The 24,559-nt window shown below is 46.1% G+C and overlaps 1 protein-coding gene across 1 annotated transcript in view; it reads right to left on the reverse strand.

The window, feature by feature from the left end:
- Window positions 1–24,559, reverse strand: part of LOC147101912 (anaphase-promoting complex subunit 2-like) — a 51,636-nt gene that overhangs the window by 21,722 nt on the left and 5,355 nt on the right. Inside the window, exon 2 of the mRNA XM_085965151.1 lies at window positions 22,061–22,662. Within this exon, the coding sequence (XP_085821277.1) occupies window positions 22,061–22,662 (602 nt within the window). The remainder of the gene's footprint in view (window positions 1–22,060; window positions 22,663–24,559) is intronic.

The raw sequence follows: 24,559 nt of genomic DNA on the forward strand, positions 1-24,559 counted from the left end.
CGGAGGTGTCAGGTATGGGGCAATTTAGAAATCTAGGAGAATCAAGGGATATGGAGATCGGGCGGGAAAGTGGAGTTGAGGTCGATGATCAGCCATGATCGTATTGAATGGTGGAGCAGGCTCGAGGGGCCGTATGGTGGAGCAGGCTCGAGGGGCCGTATGGCCGACTCCTGCTCTTACTTCTTGTGTTCTTAAAAGTCAAGGCAATGGAGTAGTGTAGCGATTTGGGTAAAAATAAGCAGTGTGACAGGAAGGGACAGAGAGTTTATAATAGTGCATCAGCGAATAAGGTGAAAGCAGGAAATAATGGTAAAAAGTTAAAATGAAAGGCTCTTTCTCTGAATGCATGAAGCATTCGTAACAAGATAGATGAATTAGCGGCACAAATAGAGATGGGATTAATGGGTTTAATCTAATAGCCATTACAGAGAGGTGGTTGTAAGGTGACCAAGGTTGGGAACTAAATATTCCAGGGTACTTAACATTTCGAAAAGACATGCAGAATGGAAAAGGAAGGGGTGGTGTGGTAGCCCTGATAATAAAGGATGACATAAGGACAGTAGTGAGAAAGGATCTGGGCTCGGAAGATCGGGAGGTAGAATCAGTATGGGTGGAGATAAGGAATAACAAGGGGCAGAAAACACCAGTGGGAGTAGTTTAGGAATTCTGGGTAAACACCAGCAGCTTTTCCAGATTTGGTTGTCGACAGGGCTACGTTTAGTTCATCCAAGGTGAATGGATCAGACATAGTTGACGATCTTGGTGCCGCCATCAAGTTTGTCGAAAGCTGCCGCTTCACCCGGTATCGAAATTCTTTGTCCACCGGAGCCTTTGATGTTTGTATCAGTGGGATGCAGTGGTGTCTGCTCTGATGGCCATCCTGTGTTTATAGGCGGGGTTTATCCCGCCTAGTTGACGGAGCCGGGCCCATGCTTTCCTGCTGGAGTGAGTGAAGTTAGTCTTCGCCACAAGGCTCCTCCATCTTTCACGTCTCGCCGAGTTCAAGGACTTCAGCATTGCGGTGGCTGGGTTCTTGTTCAGCGAATACTCCTGGTAGACAGCCTCGCTTTCTCCCATCCAACAAGGAATATATGTCTTTCTAAACCCCCGAGGTAGACTGCGTTTTGCGGCTGCTTTAATAATTCCTATAAATCTGTTGAAGGCATTGGTGGTTGGTGTAATCCACCTGATGTTGGTGTCAACTGACCTTTGGAAGGTTTCCCAGTCTGCCTTTTTGAAGTTCCAGCGTGGTTCCAGCGTCGATGTAATGACAGGAATTTCGATGCCATGACAGGAATTTCGATGCCACGGTTGATGATCGAGGGCCTGTGTTGACTGTTGGGGAAATGGTCAAGAACGGTTCTGGAACCGATGATTGGGTTTCCTTTCCTGTCCTTAGAGAAGAAACAGGTCTGGGTTATATTCTCTCTGCCACCTTGACGAATGAAACGTACTTCGATCTTTGACGTCAAAAAGGAGGAATTTATTCTCTAGTGAAGCCCACTGTACAATTGCTTCTCCATTCTAGTCGGCGTCTGCATAGCCCCACCTTGTGTGGTGGTATTAAAGTCTCCGAGATGGATGGATGGATGTTGACGAGGAGGGAGCGGTGGTTTGTAGACATTGGAGATTGTTCGCTCTTCCACGTGTATTGCTGTAGAGAAAACTCCAGCAGTCCTGGTATGCTCGAGTTCAGTGCAGTCTTCGATGCCTTGTTTAACATAGCACACCGGGCCATATTTGGGATGGTTATTGAAAGCAATTAGGTCAAAACCTGTGATACATCCTCATGTCGAACTGGTGGATGCGTTCGATGTGTGTTTCTTCAAGAACCAGGACATCAGTGCTGTGTTTCTTCAGTAACCTTTTGAGATATTCGCCTTTTGAGCAAGAGATGCCTTTGATGTTAAGTTGGCATATTTGGATGGCTGGGCCTACATGTAGTTTTCTTTGGTCCTGGAGAGGACCGTTCGATTTGCTTGGTTTGCTACTGTCACCAGGAGATCGATTTAACAAGAAGTTTGTTTCCACTTATTGGGGGGGGGGGTCCAAAACTAGGGGTCATAAATATAAGATAATCACTAATAAATCCAATAAGAAATCCAGGAGAAACGGCTTTATTGCAAGTGATGAGAATGTGGAACTCACGACCACATGGGACAGTTGAGGTGAACAGCACAAATATATTTAAGGGGAAGGTAGAGAAGTACAGGTACACGAGGGAGAACCGAATGATCGGGTGAGATGAAGTGAGCAGAGTGGGAGGAGGCTCGTGTAGAGCCTAAGCACCAGCAGTGGGCCGAATGCCTGTTTCTGTGATGTAAATTCTATGCAAGCTCGGTGCTGAGGAAGTTCCTGAGCTGACTGCTGGGCATGAACACGTGCTACCTTTAGCACTCACCCGTCCATGTAGGAGTCCTGGTGGCCATCAAGGGAGCATTTTTGGTCAGTTCTCTCATGTCCAATGGCTAAAGTTACAGGCAAGTTCATGGGGGACCTTTGTGCCATCAGGCAAGCTGCTCGTACCAGTTGAGCAGAAGAACAGATGTGACTGAAGAAATATTGCTGCTAGCCTTGCTTTATCCATAAAAATCGAGAATGCAGCTGAGGATAATCGAAGCTCCACCATATTTGAAAAGGAATCCAATTTCAATGTAGAGACTTGCTAGTTAAGACCCTAGAGTTACTACAAGTGCACTGCGAACTGAAGACCGCAAATGGGTCCCTCTCCTGTATGGAATTGCTTGATTTGTATAACAAAAATGAATGTTGATGTTAACGATAAAAGGTTTTTAAATGTTTGATATATTGTTACATCGCTAAGGGAAAAATTGGAAATATAACTAAAAATAACCCAAATAAAAATGATAAAGTGTCACAGTCCAAACTGCAATTGTCACTAGATGAGCTCTGCTCCCCAGAGTTGTCCCAGACACAACACTGTTACAGTCAAAATGTGAGACCAAAAGTGCACATCACCACATCAGTCATTGTAAACTGAGAAAGGTGTTCAACACATTGCTCATGTTTAAGATGCACATTGCTGAGCATGTTGTTTGCTCGACTGCTTCAGGCGGATCTTAATGTGTTGGGAGATTGAGGCTCATGACTGGCAAATGATGTATAACTTGGCTAAGTGCAGTGTTATGCATGTGGGCAGGGTAAATGCTCAACATTCATACACCCCTCAGGGAAAAGCATTAAAGAAGGTGGCGATAGAAAGAGATTTGAGCATTCGAGTGAGTAGTTTGCTAAAGGTACATGAGCAATGCTGTGAAGCGACAGCTGGAGCAATAGGGTGTTGGATGCATTCACAGGACAACCAAGTACAAGACCGGGTGTACTATTATGTCCTTGTACAAGACCTTGGTTAGGTCGCACTTGGAATACTGTGTCCAGTTCTGGTCTCCTCACATGGTGGGTGATATTGAGGCTTTGGAGAGGGTGCAGAGGAGGGCCACTAGACTAATTCCCAGTCTAAAGCATCTTAGTTATCAAGATAGGCTAAAAGGGTTGGGACTCTATACTTTAGAGGCGCAACGACTTAGGGGTGATCTGACTGAGGTTTATAAGATGATGAACTGTGTTCCAGTGGAGTTTGCTCCAATTAAATAGGTTAGGGAGGAGCAGGAGTCACAATGTTAAGTTGTAAAAGGCCAGATCGAGGTTAGCTGTCAGGAGGTGGTTCTTCGCCCAGAGAATAGTGGGCCTCTGGAACAGGCTGTCGTCTCGTGCGGTGGATGCTGATTCGCTCAATTCCTTCAAGCGAGAGCTGGACACCAACTCTTACAAAAGGTCGTTACTTCAGGGAATTGATTGCCAGAGTGACCTCCTGGATCGCCTAGATGGGTCAGAATTTCCCAGATTATTTCCCCCCAAATTGGCCTGGGTTTTTAATCAGGTTTTTGCCTCTCCCAGGAGATCACATGGTTTCGGGTGGGTGGGGGGGGGGGGGGGGGGGGTGTAATTTCCGACAGGAGGCTTCCTGCGTGCAGATGCCTCCTATCGGAAAAAAATCTACGAACTTACCCGAGGGCTCCCGAGGTGCGTACACTTCCGCTCCTGGGCCTCTCCAAACTCGAAATGCGCGGGGCCCAGGTATCCCAGGGGCGCAGGCGGTTCGCAAGCGTCCCTGGGATCACGTGGGCCAGGCCAGCCAATAGCAGAAGGGAATCTCCCGTCATACTTTTGACAGATAGACCTGTCAAATATATGAATGGAGATCATCCCAAAAGTACAGTAAAACATTAAATACATTTTTTTTTAAACCATCACGTTTTTAAAATGAGTTAAAATTACAATAAATTAAATATTTTAAACAAAAATTTAATTTTTTGAAAAAAATAATTAAAGTTTTTTTACAGGGCTAAAAATAAACTAACCTTTTTAAAAAAAAGTATTTTTAAATTTTTTTTTTTAACTTTTTTCAACTCTTATGCTGGTAAAAGCAGGCCTGACGCCTGACGCTGCTTTTACCAGGCGTAAGGTTTCTCAGGGTTTTCAGCGGGCGGAGGTTCTCCTGAAACCGGCATTTCCGACGTCCCTACAGCTGTGTACACAGCCCGTACACACCCACAGGCATCGGAAAATACGGCCCAGTGCGCTGGGACAGGTTGGATGGACCGGAGGGTTATTACCTGTCTCTCACTGTTCATATGTGGCACGGCTAAAGTAACCACTGCCTTATCAGCTGCTGACTATTTATTTCTTCAATCTATGTTTTCCCCACCCCAGCACCATTCTCCAATTGACAGGGTGAAGAAATGACCTGCTCCCAGGCCTCAAATCAATGCTGCTCGCGGACAACAATAGGACGTGTGCCAGGAATTCAAGATAACTTGGCCACAAATGTTCCCGCTCGCCGGTTGCAGGTGGGGGAGGGGTAGTAACTGTATCTCCACTCAGGACTACCCGTGATGGTTAAATGAGGTTGGATCCGTGCCACATTAGGCCTTCCATGATCAGCATCATGCCATTGTGTCACAGGACAGCAGTAAACATGCTGCACCCAGACCAGTACAGGAATTCATGTTTCGTTTTAGTCACATGGCCGAGTGAACAGATCAACAACTATTCTGAGTAACCTCATTTTCAGAATCACAGATTACACAGAACGGGAAGCACAGAAACAGGCCATTCGGCCCAACAGGTCCGTGCCAGTGTTTATGCTCCACCTGAGTCTCCTCCCGCCCCTCTTCATCTAACCCTATCAGCATAACCTTCGATTCCTTTCTCCCTCGTGTTTATCTAGCTTCCCATTAAAGACATCGAGATTATTCGCTTCAATGGGGAATAAGGAAATGGCAGGGAAAATATACAAATACTTTGTCTGCCTTCACGAAGAAGACGCGAAAAACTTCCCAGAAATAGTGAAAAACCAAGGCTCTAGCGAGAATGAGGAACTGAAAGATATTAGTATTAGTAAAAAAATAGTACTGGAGAAATTAATGGGACTGAAAGCTGATAAATCCCCTGGGCCTGATGGCCTACATCCTAGGGTTTTGAAGAGGTGGCTATAGAGATAGTGGATGCATTGGTTGTCATTTTCCAAAATTCCATAGATTCTAGAACGGTTCCCGCGGATTGGAAGGTAGCAAATGTAACCCCACTATTTAAGAAAGGAGGGGGAGAGAAAACGGGGAACTACAGACCAGTTAGCCTGACATTAGTAGTAGGGAAAATACTAGAATCTATTATTAAAGACGTGGTAACAGGGCACTTAGAAAATAATAATAGGATTGGGCAGTCAACACGGATTTATGAAAGGGAAACAGTGTTTGACGAATCTGTTAGAGTTTTTTGAGGTTGTAGCTAGCAGAATAGATAAGGGGGAACCAGTAGATGTGGTGTATTTGGATTTTCAGAATGCATTCGATAAGGTGCCACACAAGAGGTTATCAAACAAAATTAAGGCTCATGGGACATGGAGTAATATGGATGGATTAGCATGGATTGAGGATTGGTTAATGGACAGAAAACAGAGAGTAGGAATAAACGGGTCATTTTCAGGTTGGCAGGCTGTAACTAGTGGAGTACCGCAAGGATCAGTGCTTGGGCCTCAGCTATTCACAATCTACATCAATGATTTGGATGAGGGGACCAAATGTAATATATCCAAGTTTGCTGATGATACAAAGCTAGGTGGGAATGTAAGTTGTGAGGAGGATGCAAAGAGGCTTCAAGGGGATATAGACAGGCTAAGTGAGTGGGCAAGAACATGGCAAATGGAATATAATGTGGAGAAATGTGAAGATTACCACTTTGGAAGGAAAAATAGAAAAGCAGAGTATTTTTTTAAAATGGTGAGAGATTGGGAAATGTTGGTGTTCAGAGGGACCTGGGTGTCCTTGAACACAAATCACTGAAAGTTAACATGCAGGTACAGCAAGTAGTTAGGAAAGCAAATGGTATGTTGGCCTTTATTACAAGAGGATTTGAGTATCAGAGTAAAGATATCTTACTACAACTATATAGGGCCCTGGTGAGACCACACCTGGAGTATTGTGTACAGTTTTGGTCTCCTTACCTAAGGAAGGATATACTTGCCATAGAGGGAGTGCAACGAAGGTTCACCAGACTGGTTCCTGAGATGGGGGATTGTCCTATGAGGAGAGATTGAGTAGACTAGGCCTATATTCTCTGGAGTTTAAAAGAATGAGAGGTGATCTCATTGAAACATATACAATTCTTACAAGGCTTGACAGGGTAGATGAGGGAGGATGTTTCCCCTGGCTGGGAAGTCTAGAACCAGGGGTCACAGTCTCAGAATAAGGGGTCGGCCATTTAGGACTGAGATGAGGAGAAATGTCTTCACTCCGAGGGCGGTGAATCTTTGGAATTCTCTGCCCCAGAGGGCTGTGGAGGCTCAGTCGTTGAGTATATTCAAGACAGAGATCGATAGATTTTTGAATATTAAGGGAATCGAGGGATATGGGGATAGTGCAGGAAAGTGGAGATGAGCCATGAGCCATTGAATGGCGGAGCAGGCTCGAGGGGCCAAATGGCCTACTCCTGCTCCTATTTCTTATGTTCAATCATTCCTTGTGGCAGCGAGTTCCACTTTCTCACCACTCTCTGGGTTAAGAAGTTTCTCCTGAATTCCCTATTGGATTTATTAGTGACAGATGAGATTGCAACCTATCATTTTTGATTGCAACCTACTTTTACATATCATGGAAATCCTGTAGCATTTCTGATGATTTAAACATTAACACTTCTATTTGTAGAGAACTGGCAATATTTTTGTGGTGTTAATATAGATCACAATGGCTGCTATGAGACTGGTTACTGTTCCACGTCATCATGCAGAGTCAAAACAATCTCACCAATTACTGGTTTGAAATCGCAATTAAAAGAGAGATTTTTTTTTCTCTCAGTGGTCCCTGGACTGCCTTAAGTAGATATCTTCCCAGGCCTCAGTCTGTTCCCCTCAATGTTTCACTTTTTATTGGGTGGCGAAGTCTGTTCAATCAGTGGAAGAAGTATTAAACACTCCTGAATTGTTCAATCTTCTAAATACAGAACAGTATGCTTTTGGTTTAGTCCAAATCTGATAGAGGAAGCACTATAAATACATCAGCACCTCCAAGGTTAGGCCTTGCAACTCCAAATAGGTCACAGGTTCATGTCAGCCGTGGCTCAGTACCAGCACTCTCACCTCGGAGTCAGAAGGTCGTGAATTTAACCCTGAACAGTGTGAGGTGATGCATTTTGGGAGGACAAACAAGGCAAGGGAATACACAATGAATGGTAGGACCCTAGGAAGTACAGAGGATCAGAGGGACCTTGGTGTGCATGTACATAGATCCCTGAAGGCAGCAGGACAGGTAGATAAGGTGGTTAAAAAGGCATATGGGATACTTGCCTTCATTAGCCGAGGCATAGAATATAAGAGCAGGGAGGTTATGATGAAGTTGTACAAAACGCTGGTTAGGCCACAGCTGGAATACTGTGTGCAGTTCTGGTCGCCACACTATAGGAAGGATGTGATTGCATTGGAGAGGGTGCAGAGAAGATTCACCAGGATGTTACCTGGGCTGGAGCGCTTCAGCTACGAAGAAAGACTGGACAGGCGGGGGTTGTTTTCCTTACAGAGAAGGCTGAGGGGGGTCCTGATTGAGTTGTACAAAATTATGAGGGGCATAGATAGGGTAGATAGAAAGGAACTTTTCCCCTTAGTAGAGGGGTCAATAACCAGGGGGCATAGTTTCAAGGTAAGGGGCAGGAGGTTTAGAGGGGATTTGAGGAAGAACTTTTTCACCCAGAGGGTGATTGGAATCTGGAACTCACTGCCTGAAAGGGTGGTAGAGGCAGGAACCCTCACAACATTCAAGAAGCATTTAGATGAGCACTTGAAACGCCATAGCATACAAGGCTACGGACCAAGTGCTGGAAAATGGGATTAGAATAGACAGGGCTTGATGGCCGGCGCGGACGCGATGGGCTGAAGGGCCTCTTTCTGTGCTGTATAACTCTATGATTCAAGTCCCACTCCAGAGACTGGAGCACATAATCTCAGCTGACACTCCAGTGCATTACTGAGGGAGTGCTGCGCTGTTGGAGGTGCTGCCTCTCTCAGGTGGACGTAAAAGATCCCATGGCACTATTTCGAAGGACAGCAGGGGAGTTCTTCTGGTGTCCTGGCCAATATTTATCCATCAACCAATACCTAAAACAGATTATCTGGTCATTCATTTCACTGCTGTTTGTGGGAGCAAATTGGCTGCTGTTTCTCTTACATTATAACAGTCCCCATCGTTTCAAAAGTGCTTCATTGGCTGTAAAGCGCTGTGGAGGCTGTGAAAGGCACGACAGGAAACTTTCTGGTATCCGGCACTGACGGGACCGAGCTGGTGCCATCCCATCAAAACTGCCGTAGAAACCAGCGCTAATGTTAAAACATACGGAGCTTCTGAGCGCCGTGTGAAGCAACAAACCCTGTGCTTCAAAACAGTCGGCGTAGCTTGCAAGCGTCTCTGTAGCTAAGCAACAGCTTCAGCTAGACCTTGCAGAGCCACGACTGGAGAAAAAAAGCTTATCTGAACCGACTCCTGAATTTTGCCGGTGGATAGAGCTTTCTGGACATTTAACCTCCGGATAAACGAAAGTTTCCTGTATATAAATGCAAGTTTTTTTTTTATTTAGAGCTGCCTATTTTTCCAACTCATTAACTACAATCGGCGAGTTCAATCACCACTGGATGAAGCACATTATCTCAAATATTAGGGTATAAGACAACACAGGCCATCTCCCCCAGAGATCTTCAGCAGGTTTTCTAAAAACCATAGAAAATAAGTATTTACTAAGCACTTGACTGCCATCTAGTGCCACATCAACACCATAGCAACCTTACTTTAAACCGTACTATTTTTTCTTGCTAGCAAAACTAAACCTTTGTACCTAGAAACTGATATTTCTAACAGTACCAAAAAATGTATGCGTTAAATATGACAAATTATACTGTATTAATCTATATTCACCCAGCATTTTAGAAGAAGTTTGGCGGTGTCGTTTGGAAGCATAATTACAATTGGCAGAACATTCACCACAACTTGGAAGTTCCCAATCTCAAGAGAGGCACCAAACAGGCTTGGCTAGGCCCTCGCGTCAGAGATGAACAAGGAAGTGGAAAATTGGAAGATGTGCATCACCCAGAAGCGTTCTCACACATCTCCTGCCCACTGGTCAAGACCTGGCAGTAGGGGAACCACCAACACCAGAAAGATGTGCAGCACTGAGCGGAAAATACCACCAGTTTCAAGAACCTAGGGAAGCTTCAAGTGATTAAGCCAAGCCTTTTACTTCTCTTTCAAAATGTTCCTTCACAGAAAACCTCTCCAACTGCACAGAACAGGTTTTGTAATCGACTGAAAACTCCCGTGCCGTTATTACATTGTCGCATTGTATAATTTGCTCAGATTGTGCCCTTGCTACGTCTATAGTAGAATGCCAACCATCAATGACCCTGGGTGTTTGGGTGGGTTTATATAGAATGCCAACCATCAATGACCCTGGGTGTTTGGGTGGGGTTTATATAGAATGCCAACCATCAATGACCATGGGTGTTTGGGTGGGGGTTTATATAGAATGCCAACCATCAATGACCATGGGTGTTTGGGTGGGGTTTATATAGAATGCCAACCATCAATGACCCTGGGTGTTTGGGTGGGTTTATATAGAATACCAACCATCAATGACCATGGGTGTTTGGGTGGGGGTTTATATTAGAATGCCAACCATCAATGACCATGGGTGTTTGGGTGGGGGTTTATATAGAATGCCAACCATCAATGACCATGGGTGTTTGGGTGGGTTTATATAGAATACCAACCATCAATGACCATGGGTGTTTGGGTGGGGGTTTATATTAGAATGCCAACCATCAATGACCAGGGGTGTTTGGGTGGGTTTATATAGAATGCCAACCATCAATGACCATGGGTGTTTGGGTGGGGGTTTAAATAGAATGCCAACCATCAATGACCCTGGGTGTTTGGGTGGGTTTATATAGATTGCCAACCATCAATGACCATGGGTGTTTGGGTGGGTTTATATAGAATACCAACCATCAATGACCGTGGGTGTTTGGGTGGGGGTTTATGTAGAATGCCAACCATCAATGACCCTGGGTGTTTGGGTGGGGGTTTATATAGAATGCCAACCATCAATGACCATGGGTGTTTGGGTGGGGGTTTATATAGAATGCCAACCATCAATGACCATGGGTGTTTGGGTGGGTTTATATAGAATACCAACCATCAATGACCGTGGGTGTTTGGGTGTGGGTTTATATAGAATGCCAACCATCAATGACCGTGGGTGTTTGGGTGGGGGTTTATACAGAATACCAACCATCAATGACCATGCGTGTTTGGGTGGGGGTTTATTTAGAATGCCAACCATCAATGACCCTGGGTGTTTGGGTGGGGGTTTATTTAGAATGCCAACCATCAATGACCCTGGGTGTTTGGGTGGGGGTTTATTTAGAATGCCAACCATCAATGACCCTGGGTGTTTGGGTGGGTTTATATAGAATGCCAACCATCAATGACCCTGGGTGTTTGGGTGGGGTTTATATAGAATGCCAACCATCAATGACCATGGGTGTTTGGGTGGGTTTATATAGAATACCAACCATCAATGACCATGGGTGTTTGGGTGGGGGTTTATATTAGAATGCCAACCATCAATGACCATGGGTGTTTGGGTGGGGTTTATATAGAATGCCAACCATCAATGACCATGGGTGTTTGGGTGTGGGTTTATATAGAATGCCAACCATCAATGACCCTGGGTGTTTGGGTGTGGGTTTATATAGAATGCCAACCATCAATGACCAGGGGTGTTTGGGTGGGTTTATATAGAATGCCAACCATCAATAACCATGGGTGTTTGGGTGTGGGTTTATATAGAATACCAACCATCAATGACCATGGGTGTTTGGGTGGGGGTTTATATAGAATGCCAACCATCAATGACCATGGGTGTTTGGGTGGGGGTTTATATAGAATACCAACCATCAATGACCATGGGTGTTTGGGTGGGTTTATATAGAATGCCAACCATCAATGACCATGGGTGTTTGGGTGGGGGTTTATATAGAATGCCAACCATCAATGACCATGGGTGTTTGGGTGGGGGTTTATATAGAATGCCAACCATCAATGACCATGGGTGTTTGGGTGTGGGTTTATATAGAATGCCAACCATCAATGACCATGGGTGTTTGGGTGGGGGTTTATATAGAATACCAACCATCAATGACCATGGGTGTTTGGGTGGGTTTATATAGAATGCCAACCATCAATGACCATGGGTGTTTGGGTGGGTTTATATAGAATGCCAACCATCAATGACCATGGGTGTTTGGGTGGGTTTATATAGAATGCCAACCATCAAGGGCCATGGGTGTTTGGGTGGGGTTTATATAGAATGCCAACCATCAATGACCATGGGTGTTTGGGGGGGTTTAGAAAGAATGCCAACCATCAATGACCATGGGTGTTTGGGTGGGGGTTTATTTAGAATGCCAACCATCAATGACCATGGGTGTTTGGGTGGGGTTTATATAGAATGCCAACCATCAATGACCATGGGTGTTTGGGTGGGGGTTTATTTAGAATGCCAACCATCAATGACCCTGGGTGTTTGGGTGGGGGTTTATATTAGAATGCCAACCATCAATGACCATGGGTGTTTGGGTGGGGTTTATATAGAATGCCAACCATCAATGACCATGGGTGTTTGGGTGGGGGTTTATATAGAATGCCAACCATCAATGACCAGGGGTGTTTGGGTGGGGTTTATATAGAATGCCAACCATCAATGACCATGGGTGTTTGGGTGTGGGTTTATATAGAATGCCAACCATCAATGACCATGGGTGTTTGGGTGGGGGTTTATATAGAATACCAACCATCAATGACCCTGGGTGTTTGGGTGTGGGTTTATATAGAATGCCAACCATCAATGACCCTGGGTGTTTGGGTGTGGGTTTATATAGAATGCCAACCACCAATGACCCTGGGTGTTTGGGTGTGGGTTTATATAGAATGCCAACCATCAATGACCTTGGGTGTTTGGGTGTGGGTTTATATAGAATGCCAACCATCAATGACCATGGGTGTTTGGGTGGGTTTATATAGAATGCCAACCATCAATGGCCATGGGTGTTTGGGTGGGTTTATATAGAATGCCAACCATCAATGACCATGGGTGTTTGGGTGGGTTTATATAGAATGCCAACCATCAATGGCCATGGGTGTTTGGGTGGGTTTATATAGAATGCCAACCATCAATGACCATGGGTGTTTGGGTGGGTTTATATAGAATGCCAACCATCAATGACCATGGGTGTTTGGGTGGGGGTTTTTATAGAATGCCAACCATCAATGACCATGGGTGTTTGGGTGTGGGCTTATATAGAATGCCAACCATCAATGACCCTGGGTGTTTGGGTGGGGTTTATATAGAATACCAACCATCAATGACCCTGGGTGTTTGGGTGGGGTTTATATAGAATACCAACCATCAATGACCATGGGTGTTTGGGTGGGGTTTATATAGAATGCCAACCATCAATGACCATGGGTGTTTGGGTGGGTTTATATAGAATGCCATCAATGACCATGGGTGTTTGGGTGGGTTTATATAGAATGCCAACCATCAATGACCATGGGTGTTTGGGTGGGGGTTTATATAGACTGCCAACCATCAATGACCATGGGTGTTTGGGTGTGGGTTTATATAGAATGCCAACCATCAATGGCCCTGGGTGTTTGGGTGTGGGTTTATATAGAATGCCAACCATCAATGACCATGGGTGTTTGGGTGGGGTTTATATAGAATACCAACCATCAATGACCCTGGGTGTTTGGGTGGGGTTTATATAGAATACCAACCATCAATGACCCTGGTTGTTTGGGTGGGGTTTATATAGAATGCCAACCATCAATGACCATGGGTGTTTGGGTGGGGTTTATATAGAATGCCAACCATCAATGACCATGGGTGTTTGGGTGGGGGTTTATATAGAATACCAACCATCAATGACCATGGGTGTTTGGGTGGGTTTATATAGAATGCCAACCATCAATGACCATGGGTGTTTGGGTGGGTTTATATAGAATGCCAACCATCAATGACCATGGGTGTTTGGGTGGGGGTTTATATAGAATACCAACCATCAATGACCCTGGGTGTTTGGGTGGGGTTTATATAGAATGCCAACCATCAATGACCATGGGTGTTTGGGTGGGGTTTATATAGAATGCCAACCATCAATGACCCTGGGTGTTTGGGTGTGGGTTTATATAGAATGCCAACCACCAATGACCCTGGGTGTTTGGGTGTGGGTTTATATAGAATGCCAACCATCAATGACCTTGGGTGTTTGGGTGTGGGTTTATATAGAATGCCAACCATCAATGACCATGGGTGTTTGGGTGGGTTTATATAGAATGCCAACCATCAATGGCCATGGGTGTTTGGGTGGGTTTATATAGAAGGCCAACCATCAATGACCATGGGTGTTTGGGTGGGTTCATATAGAATACCAACCATCAATGACCATGGGTGTTTGGGTGTGGGTTTATATAGAATGCCAACCATCAATGACCATGGGTGTTTGGGTGGGGGTTTATATAGAATGCCAACCATCAATGACCATGGGTGTTTGGGTGGGGGTTTATTTAGAATGCCAACCATCAATGACCATGGGTGTTTGGGTGGGTTTATATAGAATGCCAACCATCAATGACCATGGGTGTTTGGGTGGGTTTATATAGAATGCCAACCATCAATGACCATGGGTGTTTGGGTGGGTTTATATAGAATGCCAACCATCAATGGCCATGGGTGTTTGGGTGGGTTTATATAGAATGCCAACCATCAATGACCATGGGTGTTTGGGTGGGTTTATATAGAATGCCAACCATCAATGACCATGGGTGTTTGGGTGGGGGTTTTTATAGAATGCCAACCATCAATGACCATGGGTGTTTGGGTGTGGGCTTATATAGAATGCCAACCATCAATGACCCTGGGTGTTTGGGTGGGGTTTATATAGAATACCAACCATCAATGACCCTGGGTGTTTGGGTGGGGTTTATATAGAATACCAACCATCAATGACCATGGGTGTTTGGGTGGGGTTTATGTAGAATGCCAACCATCAATGACCATGGGTGTTTGGGTGGGTTTATATAGAATGCCATCAATGACCATGGGTGTTTGGGTGGGTTTATATAGAATGCCAACCATCAATGACCATGGGTGTTTGGGTGGGGGTTTATATAGAATGCCAACCATCAATGACCATGGGTGTTTGGGTGTGGGTTTATATAGAATGCCAACCATCAATGACCCTGGGTGTTTGGGTGTGGGTTTATATAGAATGCCAACCATCAATGACCATGGGTGTTTGGGTGGGGTTTATATAGAATACCAACCATCAATGACCCTGGGTGTTTGGGTGGGGTTTATATAGAATACCAACCATCAATGACCCTGGTTGTTTGGGTGGGGTTTATATAGAATGCCAACCATCAATGACCATGGGTGTTTGGGTGGGGTTTATATAGAATGCCAACCATCAATGACCATGGGTGTTTGGGTGGGGGTTTATATAGAATACCAACCATCAATGACCATGGGTGTTTGGGTGGGTTTATATAGAATGCCAACCATCAATGACCATGGGTGTTTGGGTGGGTTTATATAGAATGCCAACCATCAATGACCATGGGTGTTTGGGTGGGGGTTTATATAGAATACCAACCATCAATGACCCTGGGTGTTTGGGTGGGGTTTATATAGAATGCCAACCATCAATGACCCTGGGTGTTTGGGTGGGGTTTATATAGAATGCCAACCATCAATGACCCTGGGTGTTTGGGTGGGGGTTTATATAGAATGCCAACCATCAATGACCATGGGTGTTTGGGTGGGGGTTTATATAGAATACCAACCATCAATGCCCATGAGTGTTTGGGTGGGTTTATATAGAATGCCAACCATCAATGACCATGGGTGTTTGGGTGGGGGTTTATATAGAATGCCAACCATCAATGACCATGGGTGTTTGGGTGGGTTTATATAGAATGCCAACCATCAATGACCATGGGTGTTTGGGTGGGTTTATATAGAATGCCAACCATCAATGACCATGGGTGTTTGGGTGGGTTTATATAGAATGCCAACCATCAATGGCCATGGGTGTTTGGGTGGGTTTATATAGAATGCCAACCATCAATGACCATGGGTGTTTGGGTGGGTTTATATAGAATGCCAACCATCAATGACCATGGGTGTTTGGGTGGGGGTTTTTATAGAATGCCAACCATCAATGACCATGGGTGTTTGGGTGTGGGTTTATATAGAATGCCAACCATCAATGACCCTGGGTGTTTGGGTGTGGGTTTATATAGAATGCCAACCATCAATGACCATGGGTGTTTGGGTGGGGTTTATAGAGAATACCAACCATCAATGACCCTGGGTGTTTGGGTGGGGTTTATATAGAATACCAACCATCAATGACCCTGGTTGTTTGGGTGGGGTTTATGTAGAATGCCAACCATCAATGACCATGGGTGTTTGGGTGGGGTTTATATAGAATGCCAACCATCAATGACCATGGGTGTTTGGGTGGGGGTTTATATAGAATGCCAACCATCAATGACCATGGGTGTTTGGGGGGGTTTATATAGAATGCCAACCATCAATGACCATGGGTGTTTGGGTGGGGGTTTATTTAGAATGCCAACCATCAATGACCATGGGTGTTTGGGTGGGGTTTATATAGAATGCCAACCATCAATGACCATGGGTGTTTGGGTGGGGGTTTATTTAGAATGCCAACCATCAATGACCCTGGGTGTTTGGGTGGGGGTTTATATTAGAATGCCAACCATCAATGACCATGGGTGTTTGGGTAGGGTTTATATAGAATGCCAACCATCAATGACCATGGGTGTTTGGGTGGGGGTTTATATAGAATGCCAACCATCAATGACCATGGGTGTTTGCGTGGGGTTTATATAGAATGCCAACCATCAATGACCATGGGTGTTTGGGTGTGGGTTTATATAGAATGCCAACCATCAATGACCATGGGTGTTTGGGTGGGGGTTTATATAGAATACCAACCATCAATGACCCTGGGTGTTTGGGTGTGGGTTTATATAGAATGCCAACCATCAATGACCCTGGGTGTTTGGGTGTGGGTTTATATAGAATGCCAACCATCAATGACCCTGGGTGTTTGGGTGTGGGTTTATATAGAATGCCAACCATCAATGACCTTGGGTGTTTGGGTGTGGGTTTATATAGAATGCCAACCATCAATGACCATGGGTGTTTGGGTGGGTTTATATAGAATGCCAACCATCAATGGCCATGGGTGTTTGGGTGGGTTTATATAGAATGCCAACCATCAATGACCATGGGTGTTTGGGTGGGGGTTTATATAGAATGCCAACCATCAATGACCATGGGTGTTTGGGTGGGGTTTATATAGAATACCAACCATCAATGACCCTGGGTGTTTGGGTGGGGGTTTATATAGAATGCCAACCATCAATGACCATGGGTGCTTGGGTGGGGGTTTATATAGAATGCCAACCATCAATGACCAGGGGTGTTTGGGTGGGGTTTATATAGAATGCCAACCATCAATGACCATGGGTGTTTGGGTGTGGGTTTATATTGAATGCCAACCATCAATGACCATGGGTGTTTGGGTGGGGGTTTATATAGAATACCAACCATCAATGACCATGGGTGTTTGGATGGGTTTATATCGAATGCCAACCATCAATGACCATGGGTGTTTGGGTGGGGGTTTATATAGAATGCCAACCATCAATGACCATGGGTGTTTGGGTGGGTTTATATAGAATGCCAACCATCAATGACCATGGGTATTTGGGTGGGTTTATATAGAATGCCAACCATCAATGACCATGCGTGTTTGGGTGGGTTTATATAGAATGCCAACCATCAATGGCCATGGGTGTTTGGGTGGGGTTTATATAGAATGCCAACCATCAATGACCATGGGTGTTTGGGGGGGTTTATATAGAATGCCAACCATCAATGACCATGGGTGTTTGGGTGGGGGTTTATATAGAATGCCAACCATCAATGACCAGGGGTGTTTGGGTGGGGTTTATATAGAATGCCAACCATCAATGACCATGGGTGTTTGGGTGTGGGTTTATATAGAATGCCAACCATCAATGACCATGGGTGTTTGGGTGGGGGTTTATATAGAATACCAACCATCAATGACCATGGGTGTTTGGGTGGGTTTATATAGAATGCCAACCATCAATGACCATGGGTGTTTGGGTGGGGGTTTATATAGAATGCCAACCATCAATGACCATGGCTGTTTGGGTGGGGTTTATATAGAATGCCAACCATCAATGACCATGGGTGTTTGGGGGGGGTTTATATAGAATGCCAACCATCAATGACCATGGGTGTTTGGGTGGGGGTTTATATAGAATACCAACCATCAATGCCCATGAGTGTTTGGGTGGGTTTATATAGAATGCCAACCATCAATGACCATGGGTGTTTGGGTGGGGGTTTATATAGAATGCCAACCATCAATGACCATGGGTGTTTGGGTGGGTTTATATAGAATGCCAACCATCAATGACCATGGGTGTTTGGGTGGGTTTATATAGAATGCCAACCATCAATGACCATGGGTGTTTGGGTGGGTTTATATAGAATGCCAACCATCAATGGCCATGGGTGTTTGGGTGGGTTTATATAGAATGCCAACCATCAATGACCATGGGTGTTTGGGTGGGTTTATATAGAATGCCAACCATCAATGACCATGGGTGTTTGGGTGGGGGTTTTTATAGAATGCCAACCATCAATGACCATGGGTGTTTGGGTGTGGGTTTATATAGAATGCCAACCATCAATGACCCTGGGTGTTTGGGTGTGGGTTTATATAGAATGCCAACCATCAATGACCATGGGTGTTTGGGTGGGGTTTATAGAGAATACCAACCATCAATGACCCTGGTTGTTTGGGTGGGGTTTATGTAGAATGCCAACCATCAATGACCATGGGTGTTTGGGTGGGGTTTATATAGAATGCCAACCATCAATGACCATGGGTGTTTGGGTGGGGGTTTATATAGAATACCAACCATCAATGACCATGGGTGTTTGGGTGGGTTTATATAGAATGCCAACCATCAATGACCATGGGTGTTTGGGTGGGTTTATATAGAATGCCAACCATCAATGACCATGGGTGTTTGGGTGGGGGTTTATATAGAATGCCAACCATCAATGACCATGGGTGTTTGGGGGGGTTTATATAGAATGCCAACCATCAATGACCATGGGTGTTTGGGTGGGGGTTTATTTAGAATGCCAACCATCAATGACCCTGGGTGTTTGGGTGGGGGTTTATATTAGAATGCCAACCATCAATGACCATGGGTGTTTGGGTAGGGTTTATATAGAATGCCAACCATCAATGACCATGGGTGTTTGGGTGGGGGTTTATATAGAATGCCAACCATCAATGACCAGGGGTGTTTGCGTTGGGTTTATATAGAATGCCAACCATCAATGACCATGGGTGTTTGGGTGTGGGTTTATATAGAATGCCAACCATCAATGACCATGGGTGTTTGGGTGGGGGTTTATATAGAATACCAACCATCAATGACCCTGGGTGTTTGGGTGTGGGTTTATATAGAATGCCAACCATCAATGACCCTGGGTGTTTGGGTGTGGGTTTATATAGAATGCCAACCATCAATGACCCTGGGTGTTTGGGTGGGTTTATATAGAATGCCAACCATCAATGGCCATGGGTGTTTGGGTGGGTTTATATAGAATGCCAACCATCAATGACCATGGGTGTTTGGGTGGGGGTTTATATAGAATGCCAACCATCAATGACCATGGGTGTTTGGGTGTGGGTTTATATAGAATGCCAACCATCAATGACCCTGGGTGTTTGGGTGTGGGTTTATATAGAATGCCAACCATCAATGACCATGGGTGTTTGGGTGGGGTTTATATAGAATGCCAACCATCAATGACCATGGGTGTTTGGGTGGGGTTTATATAGAATGCCAACCATCAATGACCATGGGTGTTTGGGTGGGGTTTATATAGAATACCAACCATCAATGACCCTGGGTGTTTGGGTGGGGGTTTATATAGAATGCCAACCATCAATGACCATGGGTGCTTGGGTGGGGGTTTATATAGAATGCCAACCATCAATGACCAGGGGTGTTTGGGTGGGGTTTATATAGAATGCCAACCATCAATGACCATGGGTGTTTGGGTGTGGGTTTATATAGAATGCCAACCATCAATGACCATGGGTGTTTGGGTGGGGGTTTATATAGAATACCAACCATCAATGACCATGGGTGTTTGGGTGGGTTTATATAGAATGCCAACCATCAATGACCATGGGTGTTTGGGTGGGGGTTTATATAGAATGCCAACCATCAATGACCATGGGTGTTTGGGTGGGTTTATATAGAATGCCAACCATCAATGACCATGGGTATTTGGGTGGGTTTATATAGAATGCCAACCATCAATGACCATGCGTGTTTGGGTGGGTTTATATAGAATGCCAACCATCAATGGCCATGGGTGTTTGGGTGGGGTTTATATAGAATGCCAACCATCAATGACCATGGGTGTTTGGGGGGGTTTATATAGAATGCCAACCATCAATGACCATGGGTGTTTGGGTGGGGGTTTATATAGAATGCCAACCATCAATGACCAGGGGTGTTTGGGTGGGGTTTATATAGAATGCCAACCATCAATGACCATGGGTGTTTGGGTGTGGGTTTATATAGAATGCCAACCATCAATGACCATGGGTGTTTGGGTGGGGGTTTATATAGAATACCAACCATCAATGACCATGGGTGTTTGGGTGGGTTTATATAGAATGCCAACCATCAATGACCATGGGTGTTTGGGTGGGGTTTATTTAGAATGCCAACCATCAATGACCATGGGTGTTTGGGTGGGTTTATATAGAATGCCAACCATCAATGACCATGGGTGTTTGGGTGGAGGTTTATATCGAATGCCAACCATCAATGACCATGGCTGTTTGGGTGGGGTTTATATAGAATGCCAACCATCAATGACCATGGGTGTTTGGGGGGGTTTATATAGAATGCCAACCATCAATGACCATGGGTGTTTGGGTGGGTTTATATAGAATGCCAACCATCAATGACCATGGGTGTTTGGGTGGGGGTTTATATAGAATGCCAACCATCAATGACCATGGCTGTTTGGGTGGGGTTTATATAGAATGCCAACCATCAATGACCATGGGTGTTTGGGGGGGTTTATATAGAATGCCAACCATCAATGACCATGGGTGTTTGGGTGGGGGTTTATTTAGAATGACACCCATCAATGACCATGGGTGTTTGGGTGGGGTTTATATAGAATGCCAACCATCAATGACCATGGGTGTTTGGGTGGGGGTTTATTTAGAATACCAACCATCAATGACCCTGGGTGTTTGGGTGGGGGTTTATATAGAATGCCAACCATCAATGACCCTGGGTGTTTGGGGGGGTTTATATAGAATGCCAACCATCAATGACCATGGGTGTTTGGGTGGGGTTTATATAGAATGCCAACCATCAATGACCATGGGTGTTTGGGGGGGTTTATATAGAATGCCAACCATCAATGACCATGGGTGTTTGGGTGTGGGTTTATATAGAATGCCAACCATCAATGACCCTGGGTGTTTGGGTGTGGGTTTATATAGAATGCCAACCATCAATGACCCTGGGTGTTTGGGTGGGGGTTTATATAGAATGCCAACCATCAATGACCATGGGTGTTTGGGTGGGGGTTTATTTAGAATGCCAACCATCAATGACCCTGGGTGTTTGGGTGTGGGTTTATATAGAATGCCAACCATCAATGACCCTGGGTGTTTGGGTGGGGGTTTATATAGAATGCCAACCATCAATGACCATGGGTGTTTGGGTGGGGTTTATATAGAATGCCAACCATCAATGACCATGGGTGTTTGGGTGGGTTTATGTAGAATACCAACCATCAATGGCCATGGGTGGGGTTGATATAGAATGCCAACCATCAATGACCATGGGTGTTTGGGTGGGTTTATATAGAATGCCAACCATCAATGACCATGGGTGTTTGGTTGGGTTTATATAGAATACCAACCATCAATGACCAGGGTGTTTGGGTGGGGTTTATATAGAATGCCAACCATCAATGACCATGGGTGTTTGGGTGGGGTTTATATAGAATGCCAACCATCAATGACCATGGGTGTTTGGGTGGGGTTTATATAGAATGCCAACCATCAATGACCCTGGGTGTTTGGGTGGGGGTTTATATTAGAATGCCAACCATCAATGACCCTGGGTGTTTGGGTGGGGGTTTATTTTAGAATGCCAACCATCAATGACCATGGGTGTTTGGGTCGGGGTTTATTAAAGGGCACAACTGACAAACTGCTAAAATTATGGATAAAAGCTATGGTACTTACAATACGTGATTGACTTGTGCAAACTGCTCCATTGCAGTGGCACACCAACACTGCTCTTTCTCTGCACTACAGCCTGCACAGGTCAGAAGCTCCATATCATCCACAGCACTATCATCTTCCTCTTCCATCATGCTATCTCCATTCTGCAGGCTCTTGTCTCGGTGTACATAGATACTGAAAGCACGAGTGTAAAACTCGTGTATAATCTCCTGGAAGGGTTGAACAGTCGAAAAGAATAGCACAGCTTTAACCATGTTGTAGACTTTGTCCTTCAGTGTTCCAGGTCCGACACTGTTAATCAATCCTGCCTCTATCCAGGTCTCCAGATGTTTCAGGCTGCGCAGATAGGGTGCTAGCCTCTGATCCAACATACAGAAGGCATCGTACAGGAGCTTTGAGCGTTGTTGCTCCGTCACCATGTTCTCCCTTTGTGTGAGGAAATCCCAGAACTCTGCTGCAATCTTCCTCTGAAGGTCTACCTGCAACACCTCCATGAACCACTCCACCACCACAGAGTGCAAACCGTAGTGCCGTAAAATTTCCAGCGCAGCGCGAAGCTCATCCTCCAGAAACTCACCACGGCTTCCCAACCCAGAAGCTTCCTGAAAAACAAATACATTTCTAAACACAATGAATTCATACTTTCACTGCTCCTCTCCACATTCCACCATGAGAACCAGATCAAGGCTACATCGTTGCTTCAGGTTTACACTGGTCAAAGTAATTAAAATGGTCATTTTGCACGGCTGTGTCTGCTATTTGAATCTTAAAGGGCAGAAAACTCAAATGCACCCTAATCAAATAAGCTTCACGACAGAGGAGGTTCACCTCGTGAAATAACCTCCTTTCACAGTCAGCATACATTAAGAAGGGAATAAATAGTAATGGTGTCACCTTACAATGGACACCTCACAATTTATAGAGCAGAGGTCACTCATTAGGTCAGTGAAGGAATAAAGCTAAATAAATTCACCATTTAAAACATTGTAATTCGCTGAACTGAGTGACGTTAACAAAGACTGATGCTTTATGAGATGGCAAACGTTCTCTTCAGCATGTCAGTGGCAATTGAGGGTTCTCTGGTAGTGTTAGGGCACAGGGGAGAGGGGAGAGCCAATGCAGGTCAGCTGAGGTAAAGGGTGATGGGCGAGCATGACGCAAAAAGGAAAACAGCATTTTGGAAAATGTTGGAGCTTGGGGAAATGGACATCAGGAAGCTGGCAGCAAGGGAATTGGAAAATAACCTGGATAAGTGTTTGGTGGCAGTGGGAGGGAATTAGGAGTGAGGTGTAATATTGCAGCGACTGAAATCAGTGGTCTCGCTGATGGATGGGATCCGAGGTATGAAGTTTAGCTCTGGGTGAAACAGAACACCATGGTTCTGACGAAAGGTCATCGGCCTGAAACGTTATCTCTGTTTCTCTCTCCACAGATGCTGCCTAACCTGCTGAGTCTTTCCAGCATTTTCTGTTTTCATTTCAGATTTCCAGCATCTGCAGTATTTTCTTTTTGTATTAATGGTTACACACTCTCTGATCTACTGTGCAAACACCTGCACCCTCGGCCCCGTCACACTCCCGCCCTCGCCCTCGTCACACTCTCGCCCTCGCCCTCGTCACGCTCTCGCCCTCGTCACACTCCCGCCCTCGCCCTCGGCCCCGTCACACTCCCGCCCTCGCCCTCGGCCCCGTCACACTCCCGCCCTCGCCCTCGGCCCCGTCACACTCCCGCCCTCGCCCTCGTCACACTCCCGCCCTCGCCCACCGTCACACTCCCGCCCTCACCCTCGGCCCCGTCACACTCCCGCCCTCGCCCACGGCCCCGTCACACTCCCGCCCTCGGCCACCCGTCACACTCCCGCCCTCACCCTCGGCCCCGTCACACTCCCGCCCTCGCCCACCGTCACACTCCCGCCCTCACCCTCGGCCCCGTCACACTCCCGCCCTCGCCCTCGGCACACTCCCGCCCTCACCCTCGGCCCCGTCACACTCCCGCCCTCACCCTCGGCCCCGTCACACTCCCGCCCTCGCCCTCGGCCCCGTCACACTCCCGCCCTCGCCCTCGGCCCACCGTCACACTCCCGCCCTCACCCTCGGCCCCGTCACACTCCCGCCCTCACCCTCGGCCCCGTCACACTCCCGCCCTCACCCTCGGCCCACCGTCACACTCCTGCCCTCACCCTCGGCCCCGTCACACTACCGCCCTCGCCCACCGTCACACTACCGCCCTCGCCCACGGCCCCGTCACACTCCCGCCCTCGGCCACCCGTCACACTCCCGCCCTCACCCTCGGCCCCGTCACACTCCCGCCCTCGCCCACCGTCACACTCCCGCCCTCGCCCACGGCCCCGTCACACTCCCGCCCTCGCCCACCGTCACACTCCCGCCCTCGCCCTCGGCCCCGTCACACTCCCGCCCTCGCCCCCGTCACACTCCCGCCCTCGCCCTCGGCCCCGTCACACTCCCGCCCTCGCCCACCGTCACACTCCCGCCCTCACCC

Source organism: Somniosus microcephalus, chromosome 23, assembly GCF_052327205.1.
Source record: "Somniosus microcephalus isolate GS21.2 chromosome 23, FLI_Smic_1.0, whole genome shotgun sequence".
In the NCBI taxonomy this organism is placed as follows: Eukaryota; Metazoa; Chordata; class Chondrichthyes; order Squaliformes; family Somniosidae; genus Somniosus; species Somniosus microcephalus.